Source organism: Drosophila obscura, unplaced genomic scaffold (assembly GCF_018151105.1).
Source record: "Drosophila obscura isolate BZ-5 IFL unplaced genomic scaffold, ASM1815110v1 contig_73, whole genome shotgun sequence".
NCBI classification, from domain to species: domain Eukaryota; kingdom Metazoa; phylum Arthropoda; class Insecta; order Diptera; family Drosophilidae; genus Drosophila; species Drosophila obscura.
In genome coordinates, this window is record NW_024542865.1 from 4,901,451 (window position 1) to 4,926,527 (window position 25,077).

At 42.2% G+C, this 25,077-nt stretch overlaps 2 protein-coding genes across 3 annotated transcripts; one reads left to right on the forward strand and one right to left on the reverse strand.

Annotated features, from left to right (window-relative positions):
- The first annotated feature begins 317 nt into the window (after positions 1-317).
- Positions 318-24,986, forward strand: LOC111065266 (serine-rich adhesin for platelets). Of its 2 annotated transcripts, none has more exons than XM_022353348.2 (7): positions 318-517; positions 12,746-12,903; positions 22,581-22,659; positions 22,727-23,174; positions 23,239-23,845; positions 23,911-24,090; positions 24,203-24,986. In XM_022353348.2, the coding sequence occupies exons 3-7, from the start codon at positions 22,611-22,613 to the stop codon at positions 24,311-24,313; spliced, it is 1,395 nt and encodes a 464-aa protein (XP_022209040.2). In that variant the 5' UTR covers positions 318-517; positions 12,746-12,903; positions 22,581-22,610; the 3' UTR covers positions 24,314-24,986. The 2 variants fall into 2 exon arrangements, with proteins under 2 accessions (XP_022209040.2, XP_022209041.2); XM_022353349.2 differs by having other exon boundaries at positions 23,911-24,084.
- Positions 16,620-18,615, reverse strand: LOC111065265. Its single transcript, XM_022353347.2, has 3 exons — positions 18,234-18,615; positions 17,035-18,123; positions 16,620-16,973 (listed from the first exon to the last, which is right to left on the reverse strand). Exons 1-3 carry the CDS (start codon positions 18,402-18,404, stop codon positions 16,824-16,826), a joined length of 1,410 nt encoding a protein of 469 aa, XP_022209039.1. The 5' UTR covers positions 18,405-18,615; the 3' UTR covers positions 16,620-16,823.
- Positions 24,987-25,077: the final 91 nt, after the last annotated feature.

Consider the following 25,077-nt stretch of genomic DNA (forward strand, 5'->3'; position numbering starts at 1 on the left):
CTATCGATGGCGGTGAGCAAGAAATATCGCGCAGACCAAATGCCATAAGTATGTTAGGTAGGGTCAGCTCAGTGAGGGGCTTATTTCCGGCAGTCCATTACATATCAAAACCATATACTTTTGTATGAACGCATGCTTATCCGTTTACTTTCCCCAGTATTATTATTATTTCCAGTATTTATAGCTTAGTTATGGCCTCACTTTCGATTTGGTATCCAATATCGTTGCAATAACAAAGGCAGCCTCTCTGATTTGGCGCCCCACCTAATATAGTTATACCCTGGCACTGGCCGCAGTCAAACAACAGATGGCGCTTAGCTGTCGTTTGCCACAGAACCGCCCGTTACGCCGAGTGAGTCGCTGGAATACCGTTCGTGCCGCAGCAAGGTAGAGCTGAGTGTTATATTTTTTTGCCGTGTGTTTTTTGCGTGCTCTTGTGGCCTGATAGTGTCGCGCGCCTGGTGTGCAATATTGTTTAAACACGAACAGCCGAAATAAACTGCTGCTGAGCCACAAAGTGAGTTCCATTTCGAAAAATGAATCGCATTTGAACGTGATGTAACTAGATTCCCTCCCCCCCGCCTGATATCCTTGTGCGCCCGAATATATGTATAAGGACCCTGTCCCTGTGCGTTCTTAGCTGATTTTGGTGCCGAGGCGAGCCGCCTTTTACCTAATTAACTCTGGCTGTAGGCTGTTTCTGTTACTGTCTTGGTATCCAGGGGCTACAGAGATACAGATACAAATACAAATACAACAAAAATACAGATACAGCCAAGGGTGTGTTTTGACCCCCCCTCCCCCGTTTCCGAGCGTGCTCGTGCGTGCCTGTGCGCGTGTTTGAACCTGTCGTCTGTGCCTGGTTAGCCTGCTGCTAAAAATCAATAAAGCAAAACTCAAACAACAACGAAGGAGAGCAATGCTAATGGGGGGGTGCTGCTGCAGCAGGTCCTTGCTCCAGGTGCTCCATAGATAGGGGTACTCGATACACCCGATTGCAGCTTTACAGCTGCTCGTAATAAACGACCGTTAAGCGAGAGAGCGAACACTTACACACACACACACACACACACACACACTGACATCTTAAGTCGAGCATGCATGTGCATGCCAAAGCCAAAGCCAAAGCGAGGCTTTTGCCAATTAGAAGCAAGGCAACCAGCCCAGCCCAGCGTCTCTCTCTCTCTCTCTCTCTCTGTCTCTCTGTGGGGTGTTAAATGATCGATTTGCTCTTGCCACTTGCCACTAAAAATGGAGCTTATCCCCACCACTCCATGTCATACCATCCCAAACCCAGACACATATGGAACAATCGCAATGAACAATCATAAGCGATTAAATTTTATCTACAGCTGGCTAGCTGGCTGGCTGACAGGCACTTTTCTTTACAGTTAGCTGCCTTTCTTAACTGGATTGGCAATTGCCTGTTTGTCTGTGTGCCTCGGTTGTATATTAAATCATTTACACTTTGCCAACTGCCATGCACTGATTCTGATGCTTCCATGTACGTTTTTTTTTATTTTTTATTGTTTATTGCATCTCTCACTTCCCCGCTCTGCCCCGCTCTCTTTGTCTGGTGGGGGAGGGGGTGGGCTCTGACTAAGCAGTAGTTATCTTTTACCGGTCGCTGTTACTATTATCTTATCGGTAATAGGAACTTGTAGACAGCGGTAGGACGACTCTATCTCTCTCTCTCTCTCTCGATCTATTTATGATTGGTTGGCTGAATTGACGGGGGGGCGGGGTGGGATAGGGGTCTCTGACTCACGGTCAGAATGAATTTCAAGTGCAAGTGCAGCCTCAATTGTCTGAATATCATACATAGTTGTTGTTGTTGTTGTTGTTGTATCTGAAGCTGAAATTGGAAATGCGAATGGATATGAAAATGGACATGGGACATGGCAGGGCCAGCGGCCAGCTGCTACCTGCCGCACTTCCCCCGCCCCTACCACACACACACACACACACACACTTCTCCCTGTTTCTCTGTTCTATAGTCTTGCAAGTCGTTAAACCAGTTTATGACTGGACGAACGGGCATTGGGGGCCACACGCTAAGTAGAATCAACAGAGAGACGCTGAATCAGCTGCTCTGCTCCTCCGCTCTGGCTCTATAGGCCTCTGTGTCGGCTCTGCGCCACCGTTGTCTCAGCTAAGATACCCTGTTATTGTACAGAATCATAGATTGGGGGTAGCACACTCGAGCTACAAACAAGTCTATCCGTTGGCATGGTGACTGGGTGGGGGTTTCTTTCAGTAACATTTGTTGCGTACAAAAAAAAACATGCGGAACAGGGAAAAAGTCCACTTTTTTTCTTACATTTCTGTACAATGTGCTACAAAACTAATGCAGAAATATTAATTTTGTTAATTATAAATTTATGAATTATTCGCAAAAAAATACTTCAAACAGAAATCTACAAAACTTAATTTTTTTTTGTACCTAAAATTTGACTATTGTTATTAATATAATCTTTTGATACATTAAATATTTTATTACATATTATTTTAAAAGAAAAACAAATTTTTTATTCATATATTTTTTTCTTTCTGTTTAATGCATTATCTTTTGTTTTAAATACATTTCTTTGATATTTTATTTATTTTGTGCTTTTATTGAACTATTTTGATTTAAATGATGGGCGGCCCTTAGTCGCATCATAAATGATGTATGTACATATATGTATATAAGCTGCGCTTATTTATTCTGTTATTGTTTTGGTTATTGCTAAAAAAATAATACAAAGATGGAGGGGAGATGTACGGCATGTACCGCCTCTGGCACTGCCCGCCCGCCCGTGTGGCACAACGACTTCCTCATATTGTGCACTTTTTCTGGCCAAAATCAGTTGTAAAATTCGAAAAAGCGAGAGACAGGGATAGAGGGAGAACCACAAATGAAATCATCAAAGCTTTCTGCGGAACCAGATGTGTCACATCTCCCAAGCCCAATCCCTCAATCCCTCAATCCCATGCAGCGTCATCTGTTTAATTCTAAGCCTCCGAACGAATTGTTGTGTGTGTGTGTGTTTGAAACGAAACCACAAAACAAAAAACTTTATTAAATTTAGGCCAATGTCAATGCCTGGCCAGAAAACATATTATTAGGGGGGGTTGCGGTTGGGGGGTGTGTAGGAGGAGTGGCTCAGCACTTAAATATTTAAACAAAAAAAAAAAAAACAAAAAAAAACAGAAACAGAAAAAAACATTAAACATTACGCGTGCGAAGGGTGAATGATGAACGGATTGAACAGCATGGAATGATCCGCGGAGTCAAGTGGATTGATTGCCAGCGGCGCGAAGCTTCAAGAGTGGTTCCGTTTCACAGCCAAGCGAAGGGCAGGGGGGTGGCAGGTGCCACTCAACAGCTGTGTGCCTCTGCCCCATCTACAGTTGTTGATCTTTGCATTTGTTGGTTGTGTGCGGCTTCCTTGTTGCCATCTCTCGTTGTGGCTTTGAACTGACTTTGAACTTGACTTTGGAATATTCGTGGAACTTGTGAAGATCGTGTCTGAACATGTCTGATCGTGTTTGATCGTGTCGCTGTCGATGTCGCCGTCGCCTTTTGACCTTCCACTTTTGTGCTTATTCTGCAGATTGTAAACTGTGGCTGGCGGGCATCTCCTAGGTAGACCTTCCCCATACATATGTACATACATACATACATACATACATATATATTTCACCCATTGACCCAAATGCAACTGCCACACACATACACGCACACAATGGAGACGCCACAAATATCGTACTTTGTGATGCAGCCAAAACAACTTAAAAATTCAGAAAAAATTTCAATGATTGCAAATGCAGAAACAACAAAAGAAACAAACTGCAACAACAACAACAAGCCGATTAACATTAACAATAGTTTAGTTTATTGAACGCACAATGGGAATGTGGAATGGGGAATGGGGAATGGAATGGCGGAATGGTTGGGTAGCGGCGGGGAGCGGGAAGCATGCGAAAATTGTTTAAACCAAATGAAATGCCTGCGAAATGCCAGCGAAATTGTGTCAGCCACAAACAATTCACAAAAGCCAGAAATTGAAAATTTATGAGTCTCTCCTACCCCCCACCCCCCCCAGTCAATCCATTATTAAGACCAAGAAAACAATGGCAAATACTGGTATTGGTATGTATGTAGCAGGCATTGGGGAATACCATAAACAGGAACCGACAGAAGCTATCGATCAGCAGCAGCCCATTGAGATTTGAAACGTCTTTAACCTTCAATATATGTACATATGGATTATCTAACGGCTTTTTATGCGCCGAAGAAGATCATTTAATACTTGGCTTGTTGAATAAATACAAAATACAAAATATAAATTCTACAATATAATAATATAATAATAATAATACAATATATAATAACAGCTTTAGCGTACACTAAAAAAACGAAATTTAATGATTTTTTTAACTATTAAATAAGCCAACAAATCTATGTATTTATAAATATTTTAAACCCACGGTTAAGGCGAGCTTAGGCTGGGAAAAGTAATGCAAACTAACTGAGCCAAGAAATCACTTTAAAACTAAAGGTGCCTCGACCAAACACCTTCCAATTGCTTGTAATTTGATATTTTATGCAAAAGCAGCTCCTGCAAGAGCCATAGTTGAGTACACATCGCGAGAATGCAGTTTATAGATGTGCCAGGGATTAAAAACAAAGAAAACACGCCAATAATTAAGCTAAAAATAATAACAAGAAGTCAAGCGATCTTTTCTGTCTCAATTCCGCTGAGGTTATTGTGCAGCATAAAGCGGCAGCAGCATCAAACTTTTAGGACTTATAAAATAAGTAAATTTTCGGAATTTGCGGAATTTGGAATATGACATCTTGAATACGTTCCAATATTGCCTTTTCCCTTCTGCCCTGTCCAGTACCCAGCCACTCGGACGATGATTCGTTTGGCTGCGTTTTCTTCTGACAATGACAATGACAATGTACCCGGGGAGGAGATGATTCGTCTTGGGCCGTCTGGCGAAAACAGATGCCAAACAACAAAACAAAACAAAAAAAAAACAAATATATATGTACGAATATATATAATTATCGTTATGGGAAAGAGCCGCCTTGGCTCTGGCCACAGATGCCGCTGCAAATACCGTTGCAAGGTTTTGCAGTTGCAGATGCAGTTGCATTTTTTTCACAGTTAAACAATTTCCATTATCGTTAAGTTATTATTAATTTTTTAACTATTTTTTTTTCGCTTTGCTTTGATTTTTTTGTTTTACTTTGTTTTGTGTGCCCTTTGTTGGTGCGGATTTTGTGTTGTCACATCGGAGGCACAATAGAGCGCGCGGGGCAGCCACTTGATGTCTTAACATGGTTTGGGGAGGTGGGGCGCGACTTGGGACTCTGGGACCATTTTTTTTATTGTTATTGTTATTGATTTGATTGGCTTTGCATAAATTACACGCTTTGTCACCTGCGACTCTCGCAATGCCTCAATGGGAGGGGGAGGCGGGGTGCAGCCAGAGATTCGATTACGAATTTATGGCAAGACGTTTTTATTTTTCTATTTTTTTTTTTTTGCTTTAATTTTCATTCCAATCCCCCCATTTATCGATGAACGCAAAGCTGCTGTGGGTGTAGGCTGCATTAAGTTTAGTTTTTGCTGCTATTTGTTGTTGTGTGATGTCATGCCCCTACCCATGCCACCCTTAATGGGGGGGGTTATACAACAGCTATCGGCCGTAGCTATTCGCATGCAAAAATGCAACAATACTGGAAAAATCGAGAGGGAAAAATAATTAGCTTACATTTGCCACTCGGGCAGCATTTAATGAGGTCGCCCCACTGGGCTCTCGATCTATGCTTTGTCTGACCCCCTGATGGCCTGGCCTGGCCTGGCCTGGCCCTCTCTCTCTCTCGCTCTCTCTTTCTGTTGCACTGCTGCGTCAGTGCTCTGCTATCTCTGTTGTGTAATTTGTTGTTAAACTGTCAATTGAATTGACGTTACTCATACGACCCGTTGCTCGAGCGGATGTTGAGCGCTGCATGTGTCCCGCCGCCCGCCGTCCCCCCCGTCTCCAGTCACTTCGGGAATAATACGTGATACGAGGAAACAATTTGGAACCTTTCCAGCAACCAAATTCACTCTTACTCTTACCTATTACATGATCCATATAAATAATCGATTAATTGGTTTTCCGGACTTTCAAATAAAAGCTGAACTAAAATAAATTATTTAATTAACTTTTCTTTTTAATTACAATTTTGTTTTTAGGTAACAAAATTAAGATTAAATGCTTATATTAATTAATTAATTTTTGGATAAACTTTTCATTTGAATATTTTAATGTGGCACTCGCAATTTTTTTGTTATGAATTTTGCTACCACCAGCTTGCCGCACATTGTTAAATCAATGTAGTACCATGCTGATTTTACTTTTACTTTTAAAATCAATTCCATTTTTGTGCCTTGTTGGCTAGCAATATTTTTCTTTAATTTTCTTTAAGATCCACCCGAAAGGTGCTCTAATGGATTTTATTGGCTGTGAAGGCCGTTTTATCAGCGGATTATTGTTGTCCAGGAAACATTGAAAAGATTTGCTCAATCAGCTAGCAAGATTTAAGTTATTTTTGTTCACTTTCTTTGAGTAAGTTAAATGGCTTGTTGGTATTAAAAAAAAATAGTGCTCTATTCCTCATACACGATTTATTCGATTGAGGTTGAACTACCGCAGGAATATATATCTATATCTTGCCATCGTTTGATCTTTATTTTCTTTTCGTTTTTGTCATACGACATGCCCTGGAAGCAAGCCAAAAATATACAAGAAAAAAAAGAAAAGAAAATAAAACTATTTTGGAAAATGCTAACTGGCACACGCACAGACATAGGCACGTGGGGTGGGCGGGTACAGAGCAGAGGAGCGGTGTCGCATCATAATCAATCTGGAAAAATATGTGTACCCCTACCCTTACCCCTACTCGTACTCGTACTATTAAGTTTGTTTTTGTTGCTGTTGTTGTTGGAGTGTCTTATGTAAAAGTGCGTTTCGTTATTTCGGAAAAGCGGAACGCGTGCAAAAAGTGTCGCTTGAGTGGCTTTTCTTTGCGTTTTCCTTCTTGCTTTTCTTTCGTAAATGATGCCAAAGCATTTTTCACAATTTTCTCCAGCAGTCCAGTCCACTCTTCTGCTTTTGTTTGCTTCTTTGTGGCAGGGGGACCTTGAAATGAATCCATATCCATATCCTTGGCTCAGCTATAAATAGCATAAATGCTGCAGCCGACGGACGGGCCCCTCAAAGCACAAGGCTGACCTTTTATACTTATTTGCTGTAGACTGTGTGGATGCCACACAAACTGCAAGAGAAATGCATGGCTAGCAAAGCTGAGGGGCAGGTCGGGGCAAAGCTGTTTTTAGTTTTTCCTTTTTTGTTTGATGCGCTAAGAAAAACGAATTTAAAGCAAACAGAATTTATAGAAACTCTAGCTAAATTGCACATTGCATAATGGCGCCTAATATATTTCTTTAAAATAAAATAAAAATTAAATAGAAATAAATAAAATTAAAATAAAATATATATAAAATAAAAATAAAAATAAAATATATATACACAATGCATCCAAGTCTCTATTAGTTATGTAGAATATATGTATGTATGTTTGTTGACTTGTAGGCCAATGCATGATAAATTGAAGGAAGTGCTTCGTTCCTTTGGTTGCATGCCGCTTCCACTGCTCGCCTCTTTACATCCGCATAGGAAATGCAAACAGGAACTGCAGATATGCGATACGATATTTATCTATCATCTAATGAACGGGTGGCTGTTGCTGCTGCTGCTGCTGCTGCTGCCTGATGCTTCTTCGTTGTGTGTTGGTCTTCCATTCCATGCCCCCCACCAATTATCTCTGTTTATTATCATGTAACGCATTATGATTCCCCACACCACATGAGATGGCAAATTGATTAATCACACAATTAATTGTACAATAATTAATTACAAGGAGCCGCCGTGCATACAGCCAGAGAGCAGAGCAGAGCAGAGAGGGAGAGGGAAGCCGGACACTCTGCAGGGCGGCCCACTCCCCAGCCATTATGTCACCCCCCCCCTGCACACAACACAGTAGCCAATTGAATTTCACTCACAAAAGGAGTGAATACACTCACGACGAGTGGTGTATGCTGTGTGTGCTATTCAAAAGAAAAATGCGATTATTATATTGTTATTATTAGTTTTTAATTTTTTTTTTTTTGCTTCTGTTATTGTGTGTTTGGGAAAGTGACGCCGCCTGCTGCTGCTGCCTGCTGGCTGCTGCTGTCCAAGTAGTGCAATTAACCAAAAAACTCGAAAGTAAAAGTGTACGGGGCCCCCCCCTGCTCACCCTACCCACCCTAGACGGTGGGGATGCGGATACGCAGCAGCCATTGTCTGCCCCAAAACAAAAAAAAAAAAACAAAAAAACGATGGCAAATGGAAAGGTTTTTCCATAATCATTTGAATGTATATAACTCTGGGATGTGTATCTTTTCCCATCAAACAAATTCATCAATAAACAGACAACAATGGCACTGGTCCTGGGAAATTTAAATTTAATTTTTATTTCTCAAAAATATTACTGCACATTTCTGTCCCTATAGCAGATATGACATATATACCTATATTTATTAATTAATATATAATAATGAAAAACAAAATAAATGTTGCTAATAAGATGACCCTTAATTCGAGTCTGTATGCTGGCAATTGTTGCTTGTATTATTATTTGTTTAATGACACATTATGTTTGCTTTTATTTTGTTATTATTTGGTTTGTTTTTCTGGTTTCCTTTGCTCCGCCCTTTAACTCAATTTGTTGATCCATTTCTTTTTGATCAAAGCGACAAATTGAGAGCTAGAGAAGCGCCGAATAAAGCTGCATGTTGACAGGGAACACACGATAACTAGAACCGGCTGACTCCGCTATACTGGCTATAGGGTTTCTCCATATATGTACATATGTACATATGTATGTACATACATACATATGTATGTATGTATAGTATAAAGTAGTCCCAAAATGATCAATTAATTCTTAGATTAATGTTGGGCATACTTTATATTTATATTTATTTATTTCTTGTGAGGCACGATTGTACCTTTAATGCCTTAGATTTAATTTCAAAAATCACAAGTCCAGCACTATTCTCCATCAATTTTTGATAGATTGCCAGCCCAAAGGGTGTTCTGTTTATATTTTTATTTATTTTTATTTTTTATTTATTTTTTATATATTTTTTTTATTAATTCCTGCCTCTCTTACAACATAATTGGACAAGCATAAATATATTCAATATATTTTTTGATTCCACTTATGCACTTTTTCAGGCACAATGATTCCTCGAATGACGCTGATACACTGCACAAATTTCCCATAAGTGAATGGACACAAAAAATAGACAAGCAAATTCGCCACCATAATTTCAGTTTTATTCCTTCTGTGCATAGTAAATTTCCTCACTCGATGTGCTTTCATCTGCCATAAATTATTCTCTGGAAATGATTCCCCCTCTGAGAAATGCTGCACTGAATATCCAGCTGGCAGCTCTTCTGCATTCAAATGGAATCTACAGAATCTATAGCTAGGGCTCGGGCTCTACATGGTTTTGGCTTCTCCACTCTCTGACGTCAATGTCTTTTGTTCTCATTGCCATGTGAACGTGATATATGGGCAAATACTCGTACTTATATGGTAGAACTCTGTGCAGTGGGACAGTCTCGGGCACAAGTATTTGCATAATGAAGAGGAAGAGATCTGGAATGGGGTGCAGGGTATAGGACAGACAGGGTGGGGGGGGGGCTACCAAATAGCTAACTAATTATGCAATTTCCTGTCATGTTTAAAACACTTAATTATGGTTATTAAAAATTTACCAAATATTCGTAGTTTCGTATGTTTTTGCTTTGTTTTATTTTATTTTATTTCGTGTGATCATTTGCACATAGTTTAAGCTTAACTTGAGGCTTAGAGCATGAGCTTTAAGTTAATTTAACTGGCAGCACCCCCCGATGGCACCCAACTCCTCCAGCCCCATGCCTTGGCCATATTGGCCATATCATTATGGATGATGATGATTCGGATTTGAATTTGGTCTCGGATGTGGATGTGTGGATGTGGCGTGCCAGACGCAAAGTATTTTGCAAATGCGCCAAACAAGTTGAACGAACGCTTGCAGCGATGTCTCTGGTTGGATCTCTCTCTCTCTGGTTGCGGGTTTTTCGACCATGGGGCAAACAAGATGACAAACCGAAACGAGCGATGGGAAATTGTCGAAGAAAATGTTGAGGAAGCTGAAGCTGTAGCTCAAGAGGGGAGAGCTGCTGTCTGCTGCTGCTTAATGACTTCATTTGTCAGCTAAAAAAAATTGATTTGGCAAATCACTCACATGTTTTGTTATACATATTTAGTGTCCAAAAACAGTGCGTTTCAGCATTGTAAATCAAAATATGTGGGAATGAGAAAAACAATTAAATGGGGAAATATTGCGAAATTAATTCAACAAAATTAAAATTAAAAACAAATAATAAATAATATTAACAAAATTAAAATTAAAAACAAATAATAAATTCATTAACAAAATTAAAATTAAAAAACAAATAATAAATTCATTAACAAAAAACTAAAATTTAAAAGTAAATAAAATACTACTGAATATAAATAAGAAATAACAAAAATTAAGAAAAATTCAAAAATAATACAAAAATGATCTTAATATAAATAAAATTAAAACATCAATATATATAAAATAAAATCCAACTAATTGGAATCAAATAAATAAACAAGTCAAATGCATATATTTAAAAGCTATTTTATTTTAGCTTTATTAAAGAACTTAATTTCTTGCTTAACATTTTAATGGCTAAAATAGAAATTCCTTTTGTGAGTATTAAATACATTTCAAAAGTTGTTTGTAATGCGGTCAATGCATTTGCCAGTTTCGTGTTCTGGTCAAAATAATCAGAACCCACCCCCAACTCCTGCCAACCAATGACGTTTTTTTTTTTGGGTTGCGGGTGGTGTGGCGCTGAGCTTATCAAACATCGCGGGGCAGTGGAATTGGAATTGAAATTGGGGCCAGAGCTAATCGGCAGTGAGCTCCCACGGCTGACCTCAATAGGCCCAACACCCAACCCACTCTGGCCACTCTGCCACACGGGGCACGTACCATAGATGTGGATGGAAAAGAAAAATAAGCAAAACAGAACAAGAAGCGCCGGGGCAAAATAAAAAAAAAACACGGTTACAGATATTTAAGTTTGTCACTTTCTTTGCCAGTGAAAAGGGCAAAACACGAACATTACGTTACGAGCAATTATTATTGGGTGCGGCCTTCAATATCTTGTGATTTATATATGTACATATATACGTACATATATGGTATAATTTATATGTATATGGCTATAAAGAGAAGTTCTGCTAAGGCACACGTTACACTCGAGCACGTTCTCATATCTCGTATCCCTCTCTCTCTTTCTCTCTCTCTGTCGCTATTTTTTTTTTTCTGTGAACCAAATTACAATTAATTGCCCCTCCCCTCCTCTGGTGAGGTTGCATAAGAAACCCAACCCAAGGCGTCAGTGATCAGACAGACAGACAGATCGGAGATCAAACTGCATTAAAAATACGAGCGTCGTAATCGTCGCTCGACTCAGCCCAGTGAATTATAATCATAATTATGTACATATAATAATTTTATAATTAACCAAAAAGCCCTAGCCCTGGCAGTAGCCAGAAACCGAACTTGATTAAAACCAAAAACCCATGGCAGCAGCAGCAGCTACGACGCTGCCCCTCAAATGCTGTAACTGAATCTTTTTCGGTGGTGGCAGGGCGGCTAGGGGAATCTGAATCTGAATCTTTCAAGCGGCCAGAAGCCAGATTCAGCCAGCCGCAGCCGCAGACGCAGTGGAGCGAAGCAGCTGCCAAGACCAAGCATCGTGCCATGTGCCTGCCTGCCCATCCAAAATAACATTTTTTTTTCGGTTTCAAGTTCTAAAGATCTCACAGGGCTTCAGCAGCGACGTAGAAAACGTAAAAAAAAACTCCAAGCTCCAGCTTCTGTCTGTCATTTATTTTTTAAGCCATCAGAAATAAACCATAGAACATTTTTAATTTGTCTTCTCTTAACCCCAAGCCCCAATAATTCTTACCATGCGAAATTGTTTAAAATTCAATTTTAAATCAACGATAAATAATTTTTGGGTAAAATCAAAACCAAAATCAAGGCACGAAATTCTTAATCAATCATTGCCTCAGTTAATGTATTTTCATTCAACTAAGAGCCAATAAAAACAAAATAGATTTTTATTTTTTATTTATTGACTCCCAACCTAAGCCTAATAAAAAAAAAAAAAAAATTAAATAATCTAATCGATTGATCAATTACAAAACAGCAATCAGTAATTTGATTTCGATATTTTTAATAATAGTAAACATTTTTTTATAATTCATAATTTTAATTATAATTTATTTTAATTCAAAGTTCCCAAAAAAAAATCCATTTTGTTGCATTATATTTTAGGGCTAATTAGGGAGTTCATTCAGCAATTAGGATTTTTTGTCATATAAAAAATCATTTTATTTTGATTGTATTTTTATTTATACTTTCTTTTTATTATTGTTCTTTTTTTTTACTTTATTCATCCCAAAAGTGTTCCGCTCTAAATGCCCATATCCTTATTAATGCTGAAAGCAGCAATATCTTTATAAATACTCTAATATAAAATCTTCAACCATTTTATCTTGCAGTTTGAACCGCAGGACACATCAGCCACTTCCAGTGAGTGGCAAAGAAGAGGGGGAAAACCCCCAGAGAGCCCAGCGCGAGCGCCCAGAGATCGCTCAGAGAAAACGTAAAGTGCGGAAAGTGCGGAAAGAAAAGTAGGAAGAACCGCAACTATAAAACTGTAAGTACCACACATCCACAGGGCAGAGGGAAAAGCGTAAAAGGGAGGGGAAGGTAGGGGAGGGGAGTGGAAAAATATGTATGGAAATCATAGTTTTGGCTTTTGGGGTTGGGAATGAGATTTCGGAATTTGTGCGACCATATCCGGTTGCAATTGTAAAATTTCGAATTGTGAATTGCGATTTGCAGCTTCCATCCACATGCCACACACCACCCACACACCACACCGAACAATGCAACAGCAACAGCTACAGTGCCGAGATGCCACTAACAATAGGAAAAACAGAAGAAGCAAAAAAAAAAAAACTCTGAAGCACAAATATGAAAAGAGACCCCAAACAAAAAAAAAAACACACACACACACACATGATTATGTACATATGTATGCTATATGGTCTTATGGCATATGGAAATCTTCGCATTTTCTGCGGCATTCACCATTGTTGGGGGGTCGGGGCGGGGTGGTGTGCTTGCTGCGGAAAAAATTGCGTAAATATGCGCAATTTTTTTTTTTTTTTTTTGGATCGAATCGGATGGGATCAACAACCCTGAAAGCCGAAAGCTGATTGCAAAGCCCAAGAAGGATTCAATTCGATTCGATTCGATGCATGCGCCCAGCTATCGTCCCCAAATATCGGCTTGCTGCGAGCAAACTATTCCCATCTGTTCGATACTAATGTATGTCGTGCTGTGCTGTGTGTCAAAGTGTCAACGGGAGTGTCAAAAAGTAAAATAGTTCACTCCGAAGAAAGCATTTAATCAGAGCAGCCCAAAAATTGGGCAACAATTAAAATTTAAGCTGAAAAAGAGCAGCAAAAAAGGGATTACGGCTAGGAAAATAGCCCAAAACAAAAAGGCGTAAATTAGGTAAAGGCTTTATGGGTGCAATACGCGTAAGGAGGGAGTAATGGATACCACTGCTGCCTGCCCCCAGGTCAAGGCAAAATGTACAGACAGCAGCAGCATTCGTCGCCGTCAGCACACAACCAACGCGATGGACACCGCATGATGGGCGATCGTAAGGACGATGTCTGGCGCAACTATGGGGAGACAAGCAACTGCAACAAGCCGTATCGTGGCTCGGGTGGCTCGCTGGGCAATCGCCATCACTTTGCACCAAGGGAGCCACGCCACGCATTGCGGCAGCAGCAGCCCAGAGCCAAACGCAGCGATAACTGGCGTAATTATGGTGGCAGCAACAGTCAACAGATGTTCACAGATGGACAGGAACAGGAGCAGAGACAGAGACAGAAACAGGAACAGGGTCCGAGACAGAGAGAGAAACAGGAACTGGGACTGGGACTGGGATTGGGATTGGCGGCCACAAGGCGTTGTCAGATGAAACCTTCATTTGCCATGTTGCAGCAACAGTCGGCCATGGCGCAGGCCCTGCTGCCACATTGGGTGCGCATGAAGGACATGCTGTGGCTGAGCACGCTCAAACAGAACAGCAGCAAGGATGCCAGCACCATGACCAGCGCAACAGGAATGCCAATGAACAGCAAAAAGAGTTTTCCGGCTGCTCCACAGCCACAGCCCGTGACTACGCTGACGGCTCGCATCATCGCCCGAGATGGACCGCTTGGTCCTTCATCCACCATTGAGCTGATGCCGGTGCCCAGGGGGCGCAGGGACAGCACACCGCTGGACACCTGCTGTGTGAATTTGATCTTTGAAAGTTTCGGCATGATTGGCATCACACCGAATCCACAGAATGCCGATGTCTATGACATAAAGCGCAGCGCAGATTGTGCGCTGACAGCGGAGCAGAAGCAACGGCTGCGCAATGCCATCGAACGGACGGCGGATGGACAGGTGCTGGATGCCCTGCAAGCGGCTATCCAACAGATACGCACAGAAATCGAACAGATCGAACCGGACATAGGTCCGAGGGATGCTGCGTGTCGCCCAGAGCTGATCAAGCAGCAACCAGAGCAGGAGGAGGCCGTCTTTGATCCTGCGGTTTGGACATGGCGCACACCGACACCAACCACAGCATCGCCCATTTCTGAGCACAGCTCGGACAACAATTCGGACAGCGATTCGTCGCACAATTTGTCGACTCAACAGCGCACTTCGAACACCGAAGGCGTCTGCCAACGACGACACTCCACAAACTCCACATCAGGCGACGCCCGCTCGCAGGCTGACCTGCCGGTCATTCGTCGCTCCCCCTTCGACTTTCGTCAGCCGCCATTTGTGCGCCAGGCCAAGCCGCAGCCCATGTAAAACAAAAACTTCAGACTTTTCAGATAAATGTTTTGAAATCGGCAAAGGGATTTCTTTCTACCAACAAACAAAACAAAATAAAACAAAATAAAATGTTAAATGTTTGCCTGCTGCCCCACACACACAGCCTTTATTTTTTTGTTTGCCGTCGTTTGGGCATTGAATTGAATTGAATTTTTAATGTGAATTTCACTTTTCAATTCGTAAGCCAGAAGAAAGTGAAATATACGCGCGAAAAGGGGCAGCAGAAAGAGGCTTACGAAAAACGATGGGGAATGGGTGAACAAACAAAAAAAAAAAAAAGACTTGTCAGCGCTCGCCAATTGTTTGGCAGCAGCAGCTAAAAGTGTTTCGTTTTCTAATTACTATTACCGAACAGCACAAATTGTAAAAGAAGCTCCAACTCCGCGCCACAGCACACTGAAGGGAGTGCGTTGGGAATGCTGTGGGAATAGCCAGTAGAAATGATTAAATAGAAGGAATAAATAAATATGTGTTGAAATTATAGAACTAATGAATCATTTATTGAACTAGAAATTCAGTAAATAAAGATAGCAATGGGCATATACTCAACTTTGGTAGATGAAGAAAATGCAGCAGGGAATATGGTAAATGTTTAATGGTAAATGCGCTCAATGGAACGAATTTTATGAAAAATTTACATAAAGAATATATGTATGTATTCACAGAATATTTACATATATATATTATAAATTAAAAATTAAATTAAAAATTTAATTAAAATTAAATATTTAAATATATTATATATATTATATTAATTGTTTCTGATAATTAGGAGTGTTTAATGCAGGCTTTTTATTATATATGTATTATATTAAAAGCTCTAACAGATTTGGCTTATGTTTTTTAATTGGAAAAACAGGCCAGAAATTTACTAAGTTCATTATTATATTTTATTTTATATTATATTATATATATTAAATTATATATTAAGGATTTTGTGTTGGATTCCTGCATGTATTATAAGGCTTTAAATGCAGCACCCAAAATGCTGTGAGAGATAAATATTGACAGCTCCTTCTATGGAATTGCTGCTCCATTTCAAACAATTTACAGGAGTCTATAGGCAGCAGCTGTAATTTTCTGAGGTGATAACTCAGTTAACCTGTGAGGTGAGCTGTGCCCTGTCCGAATAATCAAGAGTGTCCGCTGCAAGATGAGACATTTCTAAGCCTGCATTAAGCACTCCCAATGATCAGAAACAATTAATAGCCAAGATGGCAGGGAATGGGAGTGAACGAGAGGGTTCTTCTAATCTCCAAATTAAACATAGATAAACCAAAGCTTTTCTCCGCTTGAAACTACATTCATTCTTCAATTGAATGCATTTTGCATGCCATGTGGCAGAGACTGGGACACATCAGTGCCGCCCCTGGGGCACTAATTGTGGCTGCAAATGAAATTTCACTTACGTGTAATGCGGGCTGAGCAGGGCTGGGCTGGGCCAAATTAAGTGATTTGCTGGGCTTAAAAGAGTGAATAGCGAGACAAAGAAAAGCCTCTGTCCAAAATAGAAATCATGGAAAATTGCACAAGCAAAAGACACAGGTGTGTGTGTGTTTGGTGTGTGTTTGTTTGTGACAGACATCGGGCATTGTCTTTACTTTATTTGAAACTCCAAAATATTATCTATGGGCTCTCGCTGGCGACACTCGTGGGGGCACTAGTCAGTCAGTCAACAATTGAAGCATGTGGCGGCAGCTGGGCATGGTCTGGCCGGGTGTCGCGCAAATACAATTGGACATCAGTCGTGAGGCTTTGGGCGCCGTTGTAGCACTCAACCTGTAAAATGTTCTGCTTGCTCTGCCAATATTCCGCGTACTGTACGGGGGGAGGGGGATATCTCTGTAGAAGGTGGCTGGGTGGGGGGTGGGACACTCACCAATGAGTTGTAATTCTGGAGGAGTGTCTGGCAGTTGGTCACTATGAGGTTCAATGGATAGCCGGGATTGTGCTCGCTGCGCAGGCGACAGATGCCATGCAGTAGAGTGCCCGTCAGCCGGTGACCGCCCAGGACATAGAGCTGCCGCAGCCGCGGACATTGCTCCAGCATGCCCAGCACATGATTATTGGTCACATTGCGGCATCGGTTCAGCACAATAAAACACTGCACATCCGGCAGATCGAGACTGTCAATGGCAGCGTCCTGAAAGTCACAATTGATCAGCCGGATATTAAGGACGCGCTTCAGACGACCCATGGCCATGCCCGTCAGGCCCTGGGCACCATTCTCCAGAAAGCTGCAGTCCATTTGGATGCCCGCAATGTGACGGGCATTCAGGCCGAATATGGTGTGCAGGCAGTCGACAGTCAGGCGACTGTTGCGACCGCAGTGGGTCAACTCAATGAATTCCTGATTGGGCAAGGTGGCGAGCAGTTCGCGCTGATTCGCAAATATGCTGACGGGCACCGAAATGACGCACAGGTTGGGACACTTGAGCACACCGCTCAGATCCAGGGGCGTGTCGCACTCCTCCAACATGATCAGTTTCCTCAGCTGGCGACAGCGCTCGAAGACGCCCGTTATGGCGCCCTGCGAGATGCCGGCATTGAGGAACAACAGCTCCAGCTGTGTGAAGCGCTCAATGAAGTGCACCTGAATGTTGCAGTGGATGCTGAGAACTCGCAGATTGGGCATCAGTTTGGGCAGCGAGTGCAGCGGCCATTCGATGTATGATCCTGGCCCGCCGCCGACCCGTCCACGGCCATTGTCCTGCGTGTCACCCTGGGCAGCGATGGCGGCGGTGTTATGCTTGCTCTTGTGTATCAGTATGCACTCCTGCACAGAGTTCAGCGTGTCAATGCCGGCCCGCTCCAGGGCCTCAAGATGCTCCTGCAGCACTTCCACATCAAAGTGCACGCACCGGAACTGCTTCTTCAGGTCGTTGAGGAAGAACAGCTGCTCCTCGGCGGTGTGCAGCTCCTGCTTGAGGTAGCGGAAGTCCACGCACTGGGCAGTCGGGCACCACAGCTGTGTGCAAGCGGGCGGGCAGATGTTCATTGTTGTTGTCCCCAAAATATCCCAATACAAGGATGCTCAAAGTCCACTTGTCCCACCCATGGACAGGGAGCAATACGTACCTTGGACAGTGTTTGAGTGCCAGTGGTAGTGGTAGAACCCGATGGAGCATCTGGGGCATCTGAGCCGCAACGCAGCTGAACGCGTCGCGCGGGCGGAGGGAATTCCTCATCCCGCTCCCTCTCCCTCTCCTCCAGTCTATTGGCCATAATTGAAGCGAGTCGAAAGCACATGAGAGAATGCACGATGCAAGTACGGAAAAATCAAAAAAACTTAAAAACGAAATTTAGAAACAAAAATTAATTTATGTTGTGTGTTGAATTTAAAGTTATGGATTTTAGTTGTATTTGTTCAGGAGCAGAAAAAAAAAATTGTGGGAACTATTTTCCGAAGTTCCTTTCAATAGAAATTTGGAAACGATACTGAATTTGGTTATACATATCTCGGGGCGTATCAACGAACAACGAACAACTGGCCATGTCAATGGCTCCTATGTTGCCTGGATTATTTCGATTGATCCAGTTCCAAAGTCCATTTCAAGGCAGGGCAAGGCAAGGCAAGGCAAGGTAAGGCAAGGGCCTACTTCTGTGCGTAGACACAAGTGGAGTGAGGCTCGAAAAGGGCTCTCGCAAACAAGTGTGGTAGAAAGTGAGCGTGAACTTTCCCATCGCATGCCCCTTGTGGCTGGTTTGCATCTAATTATTGCACCTTTTGCTGTGACGGCGACGCCTTTTCAATTTTTGCTTTTGTCGCTTGCACTTGAAGGTTGCTTTTGCCACTGCACCCGGCCCCCTGCACCCTGCCCCATACACCCTGCACCTGCCTCGTTTTCGTTTCACTCTCTCAGCGCACTGTAATTATTATGCCACGGCGGGCCGGGGTATGCCACATTTTGAGAGACATTCTGCCCGGGGGGCAGGCAAAATAAATACGATTTTGGCCATACGATTATTTGCAGGCTCTGTCTGTACCTTTTGGGAATATGATCAGTTTGAGGCTCTGCCTGTGGCCTTATTTGGTGTAAAATAAAGTTGGGCTGCCTACATTAATGCCACTAAAGAGCTTAAATCTAAAATGGGCCCCACAAAATAGTTCTAAAAAAATGTTAAAGTTGAAGAAACTTTAAAAATGTGAGAGCACTTTAACTTTGGCTTGCTATATCTGCAGTTTTTTTGTACGCATGCAAATTTAAGATCCTATGCTCAGGCCATACAATTTTGTATTTATTATTATTACTTATTGTGGTTTTTGGAATTTTTTTTTAGGCGGTTTTGGCGCTACATGGCAAATTCGATGTATGAGAATGCATCTGAATCCGCAATATAATAATTATTTTGTGCTTGCTGTTGCACAGTGTTTATTATTAATTATTAATAATTATTTTTAATTATTTATTATTTTTATAACTATTATTTATTATTTTTATAACTATTATGTACCAAAAAATTATTATTTTTTACTATTATTGATTATTATTATTTATTATTTTTTAACATTACTTTTTTTATTATAATTTATTATTTGTAGAAGTATTGTTTATGACTATTAAATATTATTCAGCTGCGATGCTGCTACAGACATCGTTTTGGCGCAGCTCCTTCAATTGCTTGCACTAAGCAAACGTTTACCAACACTGAGTAACAGTATTGTCACATGTCACGCTGTCTTTTAAATGGAATATTTTTAGTCCTGCATTATGATCAGCTCGTACAGGAAAGTGTATGCCCCCCAGTCTGCATAGTCGCTACCTTCTTTGGCTTTATGCTGTTTCTTGCCTATGATTGTGTCAGTGTGTGTGTGTCTCTCTGTGCCTCTGTGTGTGTGCTTTTGTGGCTTGTGTTAATTGCAATGTGGCGACCGACGGCGGCACTTGCTCCAGTTTTATGGGGCATATGAAAGTGCATTTGGTTTCTGTTTCTGTTGTTTGTTTTTGTTTTTTTCTTTAATTTTTTCTCATTTTGTTTGGTTGGGGGTTATTATGAAATGCTTTGCATACTGCAGGGCCCAGCCTTGAGTCCAATTTCATGACTGAATATTTGTGCCCCAGAGATACAACTCGTATGTGTGCTGTGTGGCTGTGTGCCGCTCATTATCCCATCTCATCTCATCTCTCTCTCATCTGTGGGTAAATTGTTTAACGATGCTGCTGTTGATGTTGCTGATTTACATACCCCACCACACACCACACACCACACAGAGAAGAACATCTGCCTCAAGGGGTTGGCTTGGGGGGGGGTGTCTATGGATGTCATTCGTTATGGTTCGCAGAACTTTTGCCAGAGGCTGTGGCTGCCAGCTCTGACTGTGGCTTCGACTGTGGCTCCGACTGTGGCTCCGACTGTGGCTCCGACTGTGGCTCCGACTGTGGCTCCGACTGTGACTTCTCTTTAGCTTTTTTTTGTATTTGTTTTTGTCGGGCATTAAACAATTGTTTGGCTTTGGCTTTTGCTTTATGGCCCACTCGAATTACCATTAAAAAACATAAAAACCTACAAGCATAAAGCATAAAACAAAAGCAGGCAAGCGGGCAAATTATTGCCACTGTGTGTTTGTTTGACCTTTAACGCCTCATGCTACCCCCCATACGAGATTACGATTATGTGTGTGCGTGCCCCACCAACCAGCTTAAAGGCGTATACGTAATATTAATCAGGGCTTCAGTTTGGCAGTTGGGGGGTCGGGTGGGTGCACCTTTTATGGGTCGCTGTAGGTCCCTTAAGATGCTAAGACTTCAACTCCAGCCCCCTCCATTAACCCAAATAAATGGGGGGAAGGGGGGAACCAAAAAACAAAGATACAAACGTTTAAGCGAAAAATTCTCATTCTCTTTTTTAGGTTCGGTTTTTTTTTTCGTTGTTATTGTTTTTGTTGTTTTTTTTTAGCACAAACAAATTAGGACGGGCTTGGAAGCTCTTTGTCTGTTGGTTTTTGTTTTTGTTTTTGCTTTTGTTTTTGGTTTTTGGTGCTGTGTGTGTTTCCCTGGCTTTACGGAATCGCCAAAAGTCTGGTGGCAAACCGACAAACTACAAGTAAATTGTATTTTCACAGCCGTCCGCCCGACACCAAAATTGGAATGCTAATTTTGTTGGCTACCCTCGAAATCTTCTCACACCAATGCAGAGTATATTGAGCGCATGCCAAGGGTTGTACACATGTACATACATTAAAACTAATGGGCGGTGGGAGGAGAGCCTAGTCATCGTTTTTGGCTTTAGTTATTGAATGAAATTATTTTATGTGCAGAATTTTTTCATTTTTTTTTAATTTTGGTTGGACAAATCTTTTCATTGATTTTATTCTTTTAATTGAATTTAGATTAAAATAAATTTTAATTTTGAAGTAGGAAAGTTTTAGCCCTATCTTTGTATTGGTTTGAAACAATTTAAATTTCAATAAAATTTAATTTAAATTTAAATAAACGATTACATTTTATATTTGGTAGAATTTTATAATGTGAATATACAAATTCTATTTGCATTTGGGGTTTATTTTTGAGTGGCTTTTAAAGGCAGACATATTTAGTTTCTTATGGAAGAATCCTTTTCGAATGTTAATTAATTTAATGACTTTCCCATATTCCATGCGCTCTTTGATGCGATTCACCCACTTTGAATGCAGACAGTTGCTTGCTGCTGTAGCTGTTGCGGGGTATCCGCATAGTCGCATACACACGCATCTCGCCTCTCTCTCTCTTTCTCACTCTCTGGCTGTTTCTTACGTTTTTATTTGTTTTTTTGCGTGCTGCCTTTGTTGGCTTGTCTTGTTGGCCAGAACAAAAGCGGCAAAACAATTAAGCCCCAGAGAGGATGGATGAGCCCGGGGGGTGGGAGGAGGAGGCAGCGCCACTCGAGTGGGAGTAGTTGGCCAAAGCCATTTAAGACAGTTACAAACTTATTTTGGCATGGCCCGAAAAGCGTGGGTCGCACGATCTTCCCCACACCCCCAACCCCTACCCAAAATGGTATGGAAATTATAATCAAAAGAAGATGCGACTGACTGGAAGGAAAGACTTTTGTGAGTGTCTGAGCTCAGTGGCAGTGGCAGTGCCAGCCCCAAAGTCGTCGACCATCGGCAGGGGCTGAGGCTGAGGCTGGCAATCCCTGCGGGTGGGTGGAGCTGTCTCTGAGTTGCAGCCCAAAAATGGTCAATTCCTTTGGCGTGTACCCCCCTCCCCTTCCTGCTCAAACTCGTTTTTCGCAGAATGTAAACCGAAAATTTCGAATATAAAAAAAAAGAAAAGGCAACTTCGATGACTTCATCGGACATTGGGGAATATTTTATGGGGATTCGTGGAGTACCCTCCTGGCCATGCGCCACTGACTCATCCTCTCTTAATGCTCTCCCTCTCTCTCTCTCTCTCTCTCTGTCTCTTTCACTCTCTTGCTGCGTTTCCTGGTGGGGACCAACAGTCGTCGCAAGATCACAGAACGGATCGCATCATGACTTTCTATTGGTGGTCACATTGGTTCTGGATAACCTGCCTCAGCGGTAAGCGACTACATTTAAATTTTGCCTTAATTTACGGCCTGAATATGCCCTTTGGATTCGCTTGCAGTTCAATTGCTGTCCAGCCATGTCCACACATATCCCAGCAGACAACAGGAGGCGGCGGCGGCGGCGGCGGCGACACAGCCTGTGGCGCGGCAGACCACCAAGCTATACCAGACGACAGTCAGCCAGACGTGGTCGACGGCCACGCAGAGCAACATCATGGATCTGACCAATAGGCCAACAACTGCTGCAGCGGCGCTTGCTGTGACGCCTGTTTATGCCGCTGATGAAGATGAGGATGAGGAGCAGGATGAGGAAGATCAGCATGAGGATCTGCTGCTAAATGAGGGAGAGGAACAGGAGGAAAAGGAGGAACAGGAGGAACAGGAGGAGCAGCAGCAGGCAGATGCTGCTGAAGTGCAGCAGACTGTGGCTCAGTACGAGTTCAAGCGTTCGGCGGATTTTACCTCCGAGCAGCTCAACAATTTTACGAATTTTAGCAGTAGCACAAGGTAAGGGCGGGGATTACAAAAATCAAATAATTCTTTGGCTGCTGCTAATGCTTTCCTTTGGCAGTACAAATGACAGCAGCAGCAACGGCAGCAGCACTTTGAAGCCCACAATGCAGCTGAACAGCAGCAGCAACAGTCCAGTCACAACAACAACAAGAAGAACAACAACAACCACAACGACAGCAGCCAGCACATCCTCCAGCGCATCCTCCTCTGCATCCTCATTAGCTGCCACAACAACAACAGCAAGCACAGAAGCAGCATCCACAACTGGTGTGGCAATGGCAGTTGCTGTCGCTGCGGCTGGGGCTGGGGCTGCGGCTGCTGCCACAGTGACAACACCATTGACATCATCGGCCACACCCTCAACACCGAAAATCAACACGGAATGGCTGTCCGATGAGCTGGAGCTGGAGCATGGCGAGAAGGCGCCCTTCACGCTGGAGAACGCCAACAAAGAGGAGGAGCTGCGCCGCGCCGAGAGCGAGCATCGTTCGCGCAAATCGAAGGTGCTGTCCGCCGAATATAAGCACATCAATCGCTACATTAACTTCTCCAGCGACACAAAGAGTCTGCTGACGCGTTCGGCCTCGTCGGCGCCCAGTGTGGCCGATGGCTACGATGGGGCCAACGAGGAGGGTAACATTTCATCCGAGGCACTGGCCATACAGGTGAGCCAAGCGGGTCCACCTTCTTGCAGCAGTTGGAATCACCACTCACACTTCATCGTTTCTAGCGTACATATTTCCTGGATGCTGGCGCCATTTCGGCCATTTGTTTCACTGTCTTTGGCATCTGCTGCACTGTGGGCACCATTGGCATTGTGCTCTACCGTCGACGGTTTCTGAACAAGCCGCAGGCACTGAGCGAACCCGATTCCAGTGTCTATATCGATGATAGCACCATGCGGGTGAGTGTAAGGATTCGTCAACCAAAATTAGCATAACGAATTATTTTTGTGTGCACATTTTATTTGATGCTTCTTTGTTTTGTCTCTGTCTCTGTCGCTGTCGCTGTCTCTCCTGCAGGACAACTCCGATGAGATGTACAGCCTGGACAATGATTCGTTTCTCAATTCGCTGGAGGCGATGACAATACAAAACTACTGGACGGACACGGTCAAACATACAAAGCTTTAATTTCCGAAGCGTAGGGATACGACCGCCCTGCCTTCTACTATTTTTTTTTTTTTGTTTCTTGTGACCCTCTCTCTCTTCCCCCCCCCACATCATAATCATTAAGTAGCGTAGCATCTAAGTGGCGCCCACTCGGGGCTGGGTGTGTATTGTATTTACTAATGTTAGGCACAACCAAAACGAGCAACTAGTTTAAGCCAAAAACTACCAAAATTATGTTTAAACACAAAAAAATAGAATTTAAGTGCGCAAAGAATTTTTATGTTGAACTTCCGCCACCCCCAACCCTCCTCAGTCACCCACGCATACTCTCTGTGAACTCTGAACTACTGTGCACCCTACCCACTACCCCCTACTCCTATCTACTATTAGTTAATTATTTTAATACGTATTTATATTGTTATCCATTGTGTCCTACCCTACCCTACCCTTAACCCCTTCACACCTTATGTTTAAAACAGTACAATATGCATAAAATATTTGTTAAGTTAATGTCCAACAATTAAAACGCAATCATTCCTTCCAGTTTAGCGTATAGTGCAAAACTTTAATATGTAATTATTGTATTAAAACTGAAACAAACAAACAAACATATACAGCAGCAATTCAACATAAAGAAGAAACATTGTTTCATTATATGGTAGTATCTATAGAGAATAAAAACCCAATAAACACCAAACATTTACAGAAAACTGTTTACTGCCACACAACAAGAACAACAAACAACAACAACAAAACAAATCCTTGTCAATTTTTGCTCATCGAAT

Coding starts and splice junctions, on each gene's coding strand:
- LOC111065266 (XM_022353348.2), top strand. CDS start 22,611: ATGACTTTCTATTGGTGGTCACATTGGTTCTGGATAACCTGCCTCAGC. Junction 23,175..23,238: donor AATTTTAGCAGTAGCACAAG/GTAAGGGCGGGG, acceptor TTCCTTTGGCAG/TACAAATGACAGCAGCAGCA. Junction 23,846..23,910: donor CCGAGGCACTGGCCATACAG/GTGAGCCAAGCG, acceptor CATCGTTTCTAG/CGTACATATTTCCTGGATGC.
- LOC111065265 (XM_022353347.2), bottom strand. CDS start 18,404: ATGTGCTTTCGACTCGCTTCAATTATGGCCAATAGACTGGAGGAGAGG. Junction 18,124..18,233: donor GCACTCAAACACTGTCCAAG/GTACGTATTGCT, acceptor GCTTGCACACAG/CTGTGGTGCCCGACTGCCCA. Junction 16,974..17,034: donor TCCAGAATTACAACTCATTG/GTGAGTGTCCCA, acceptor CCCCCCGTACAG/TACGCGGAATATTGGCAGAG.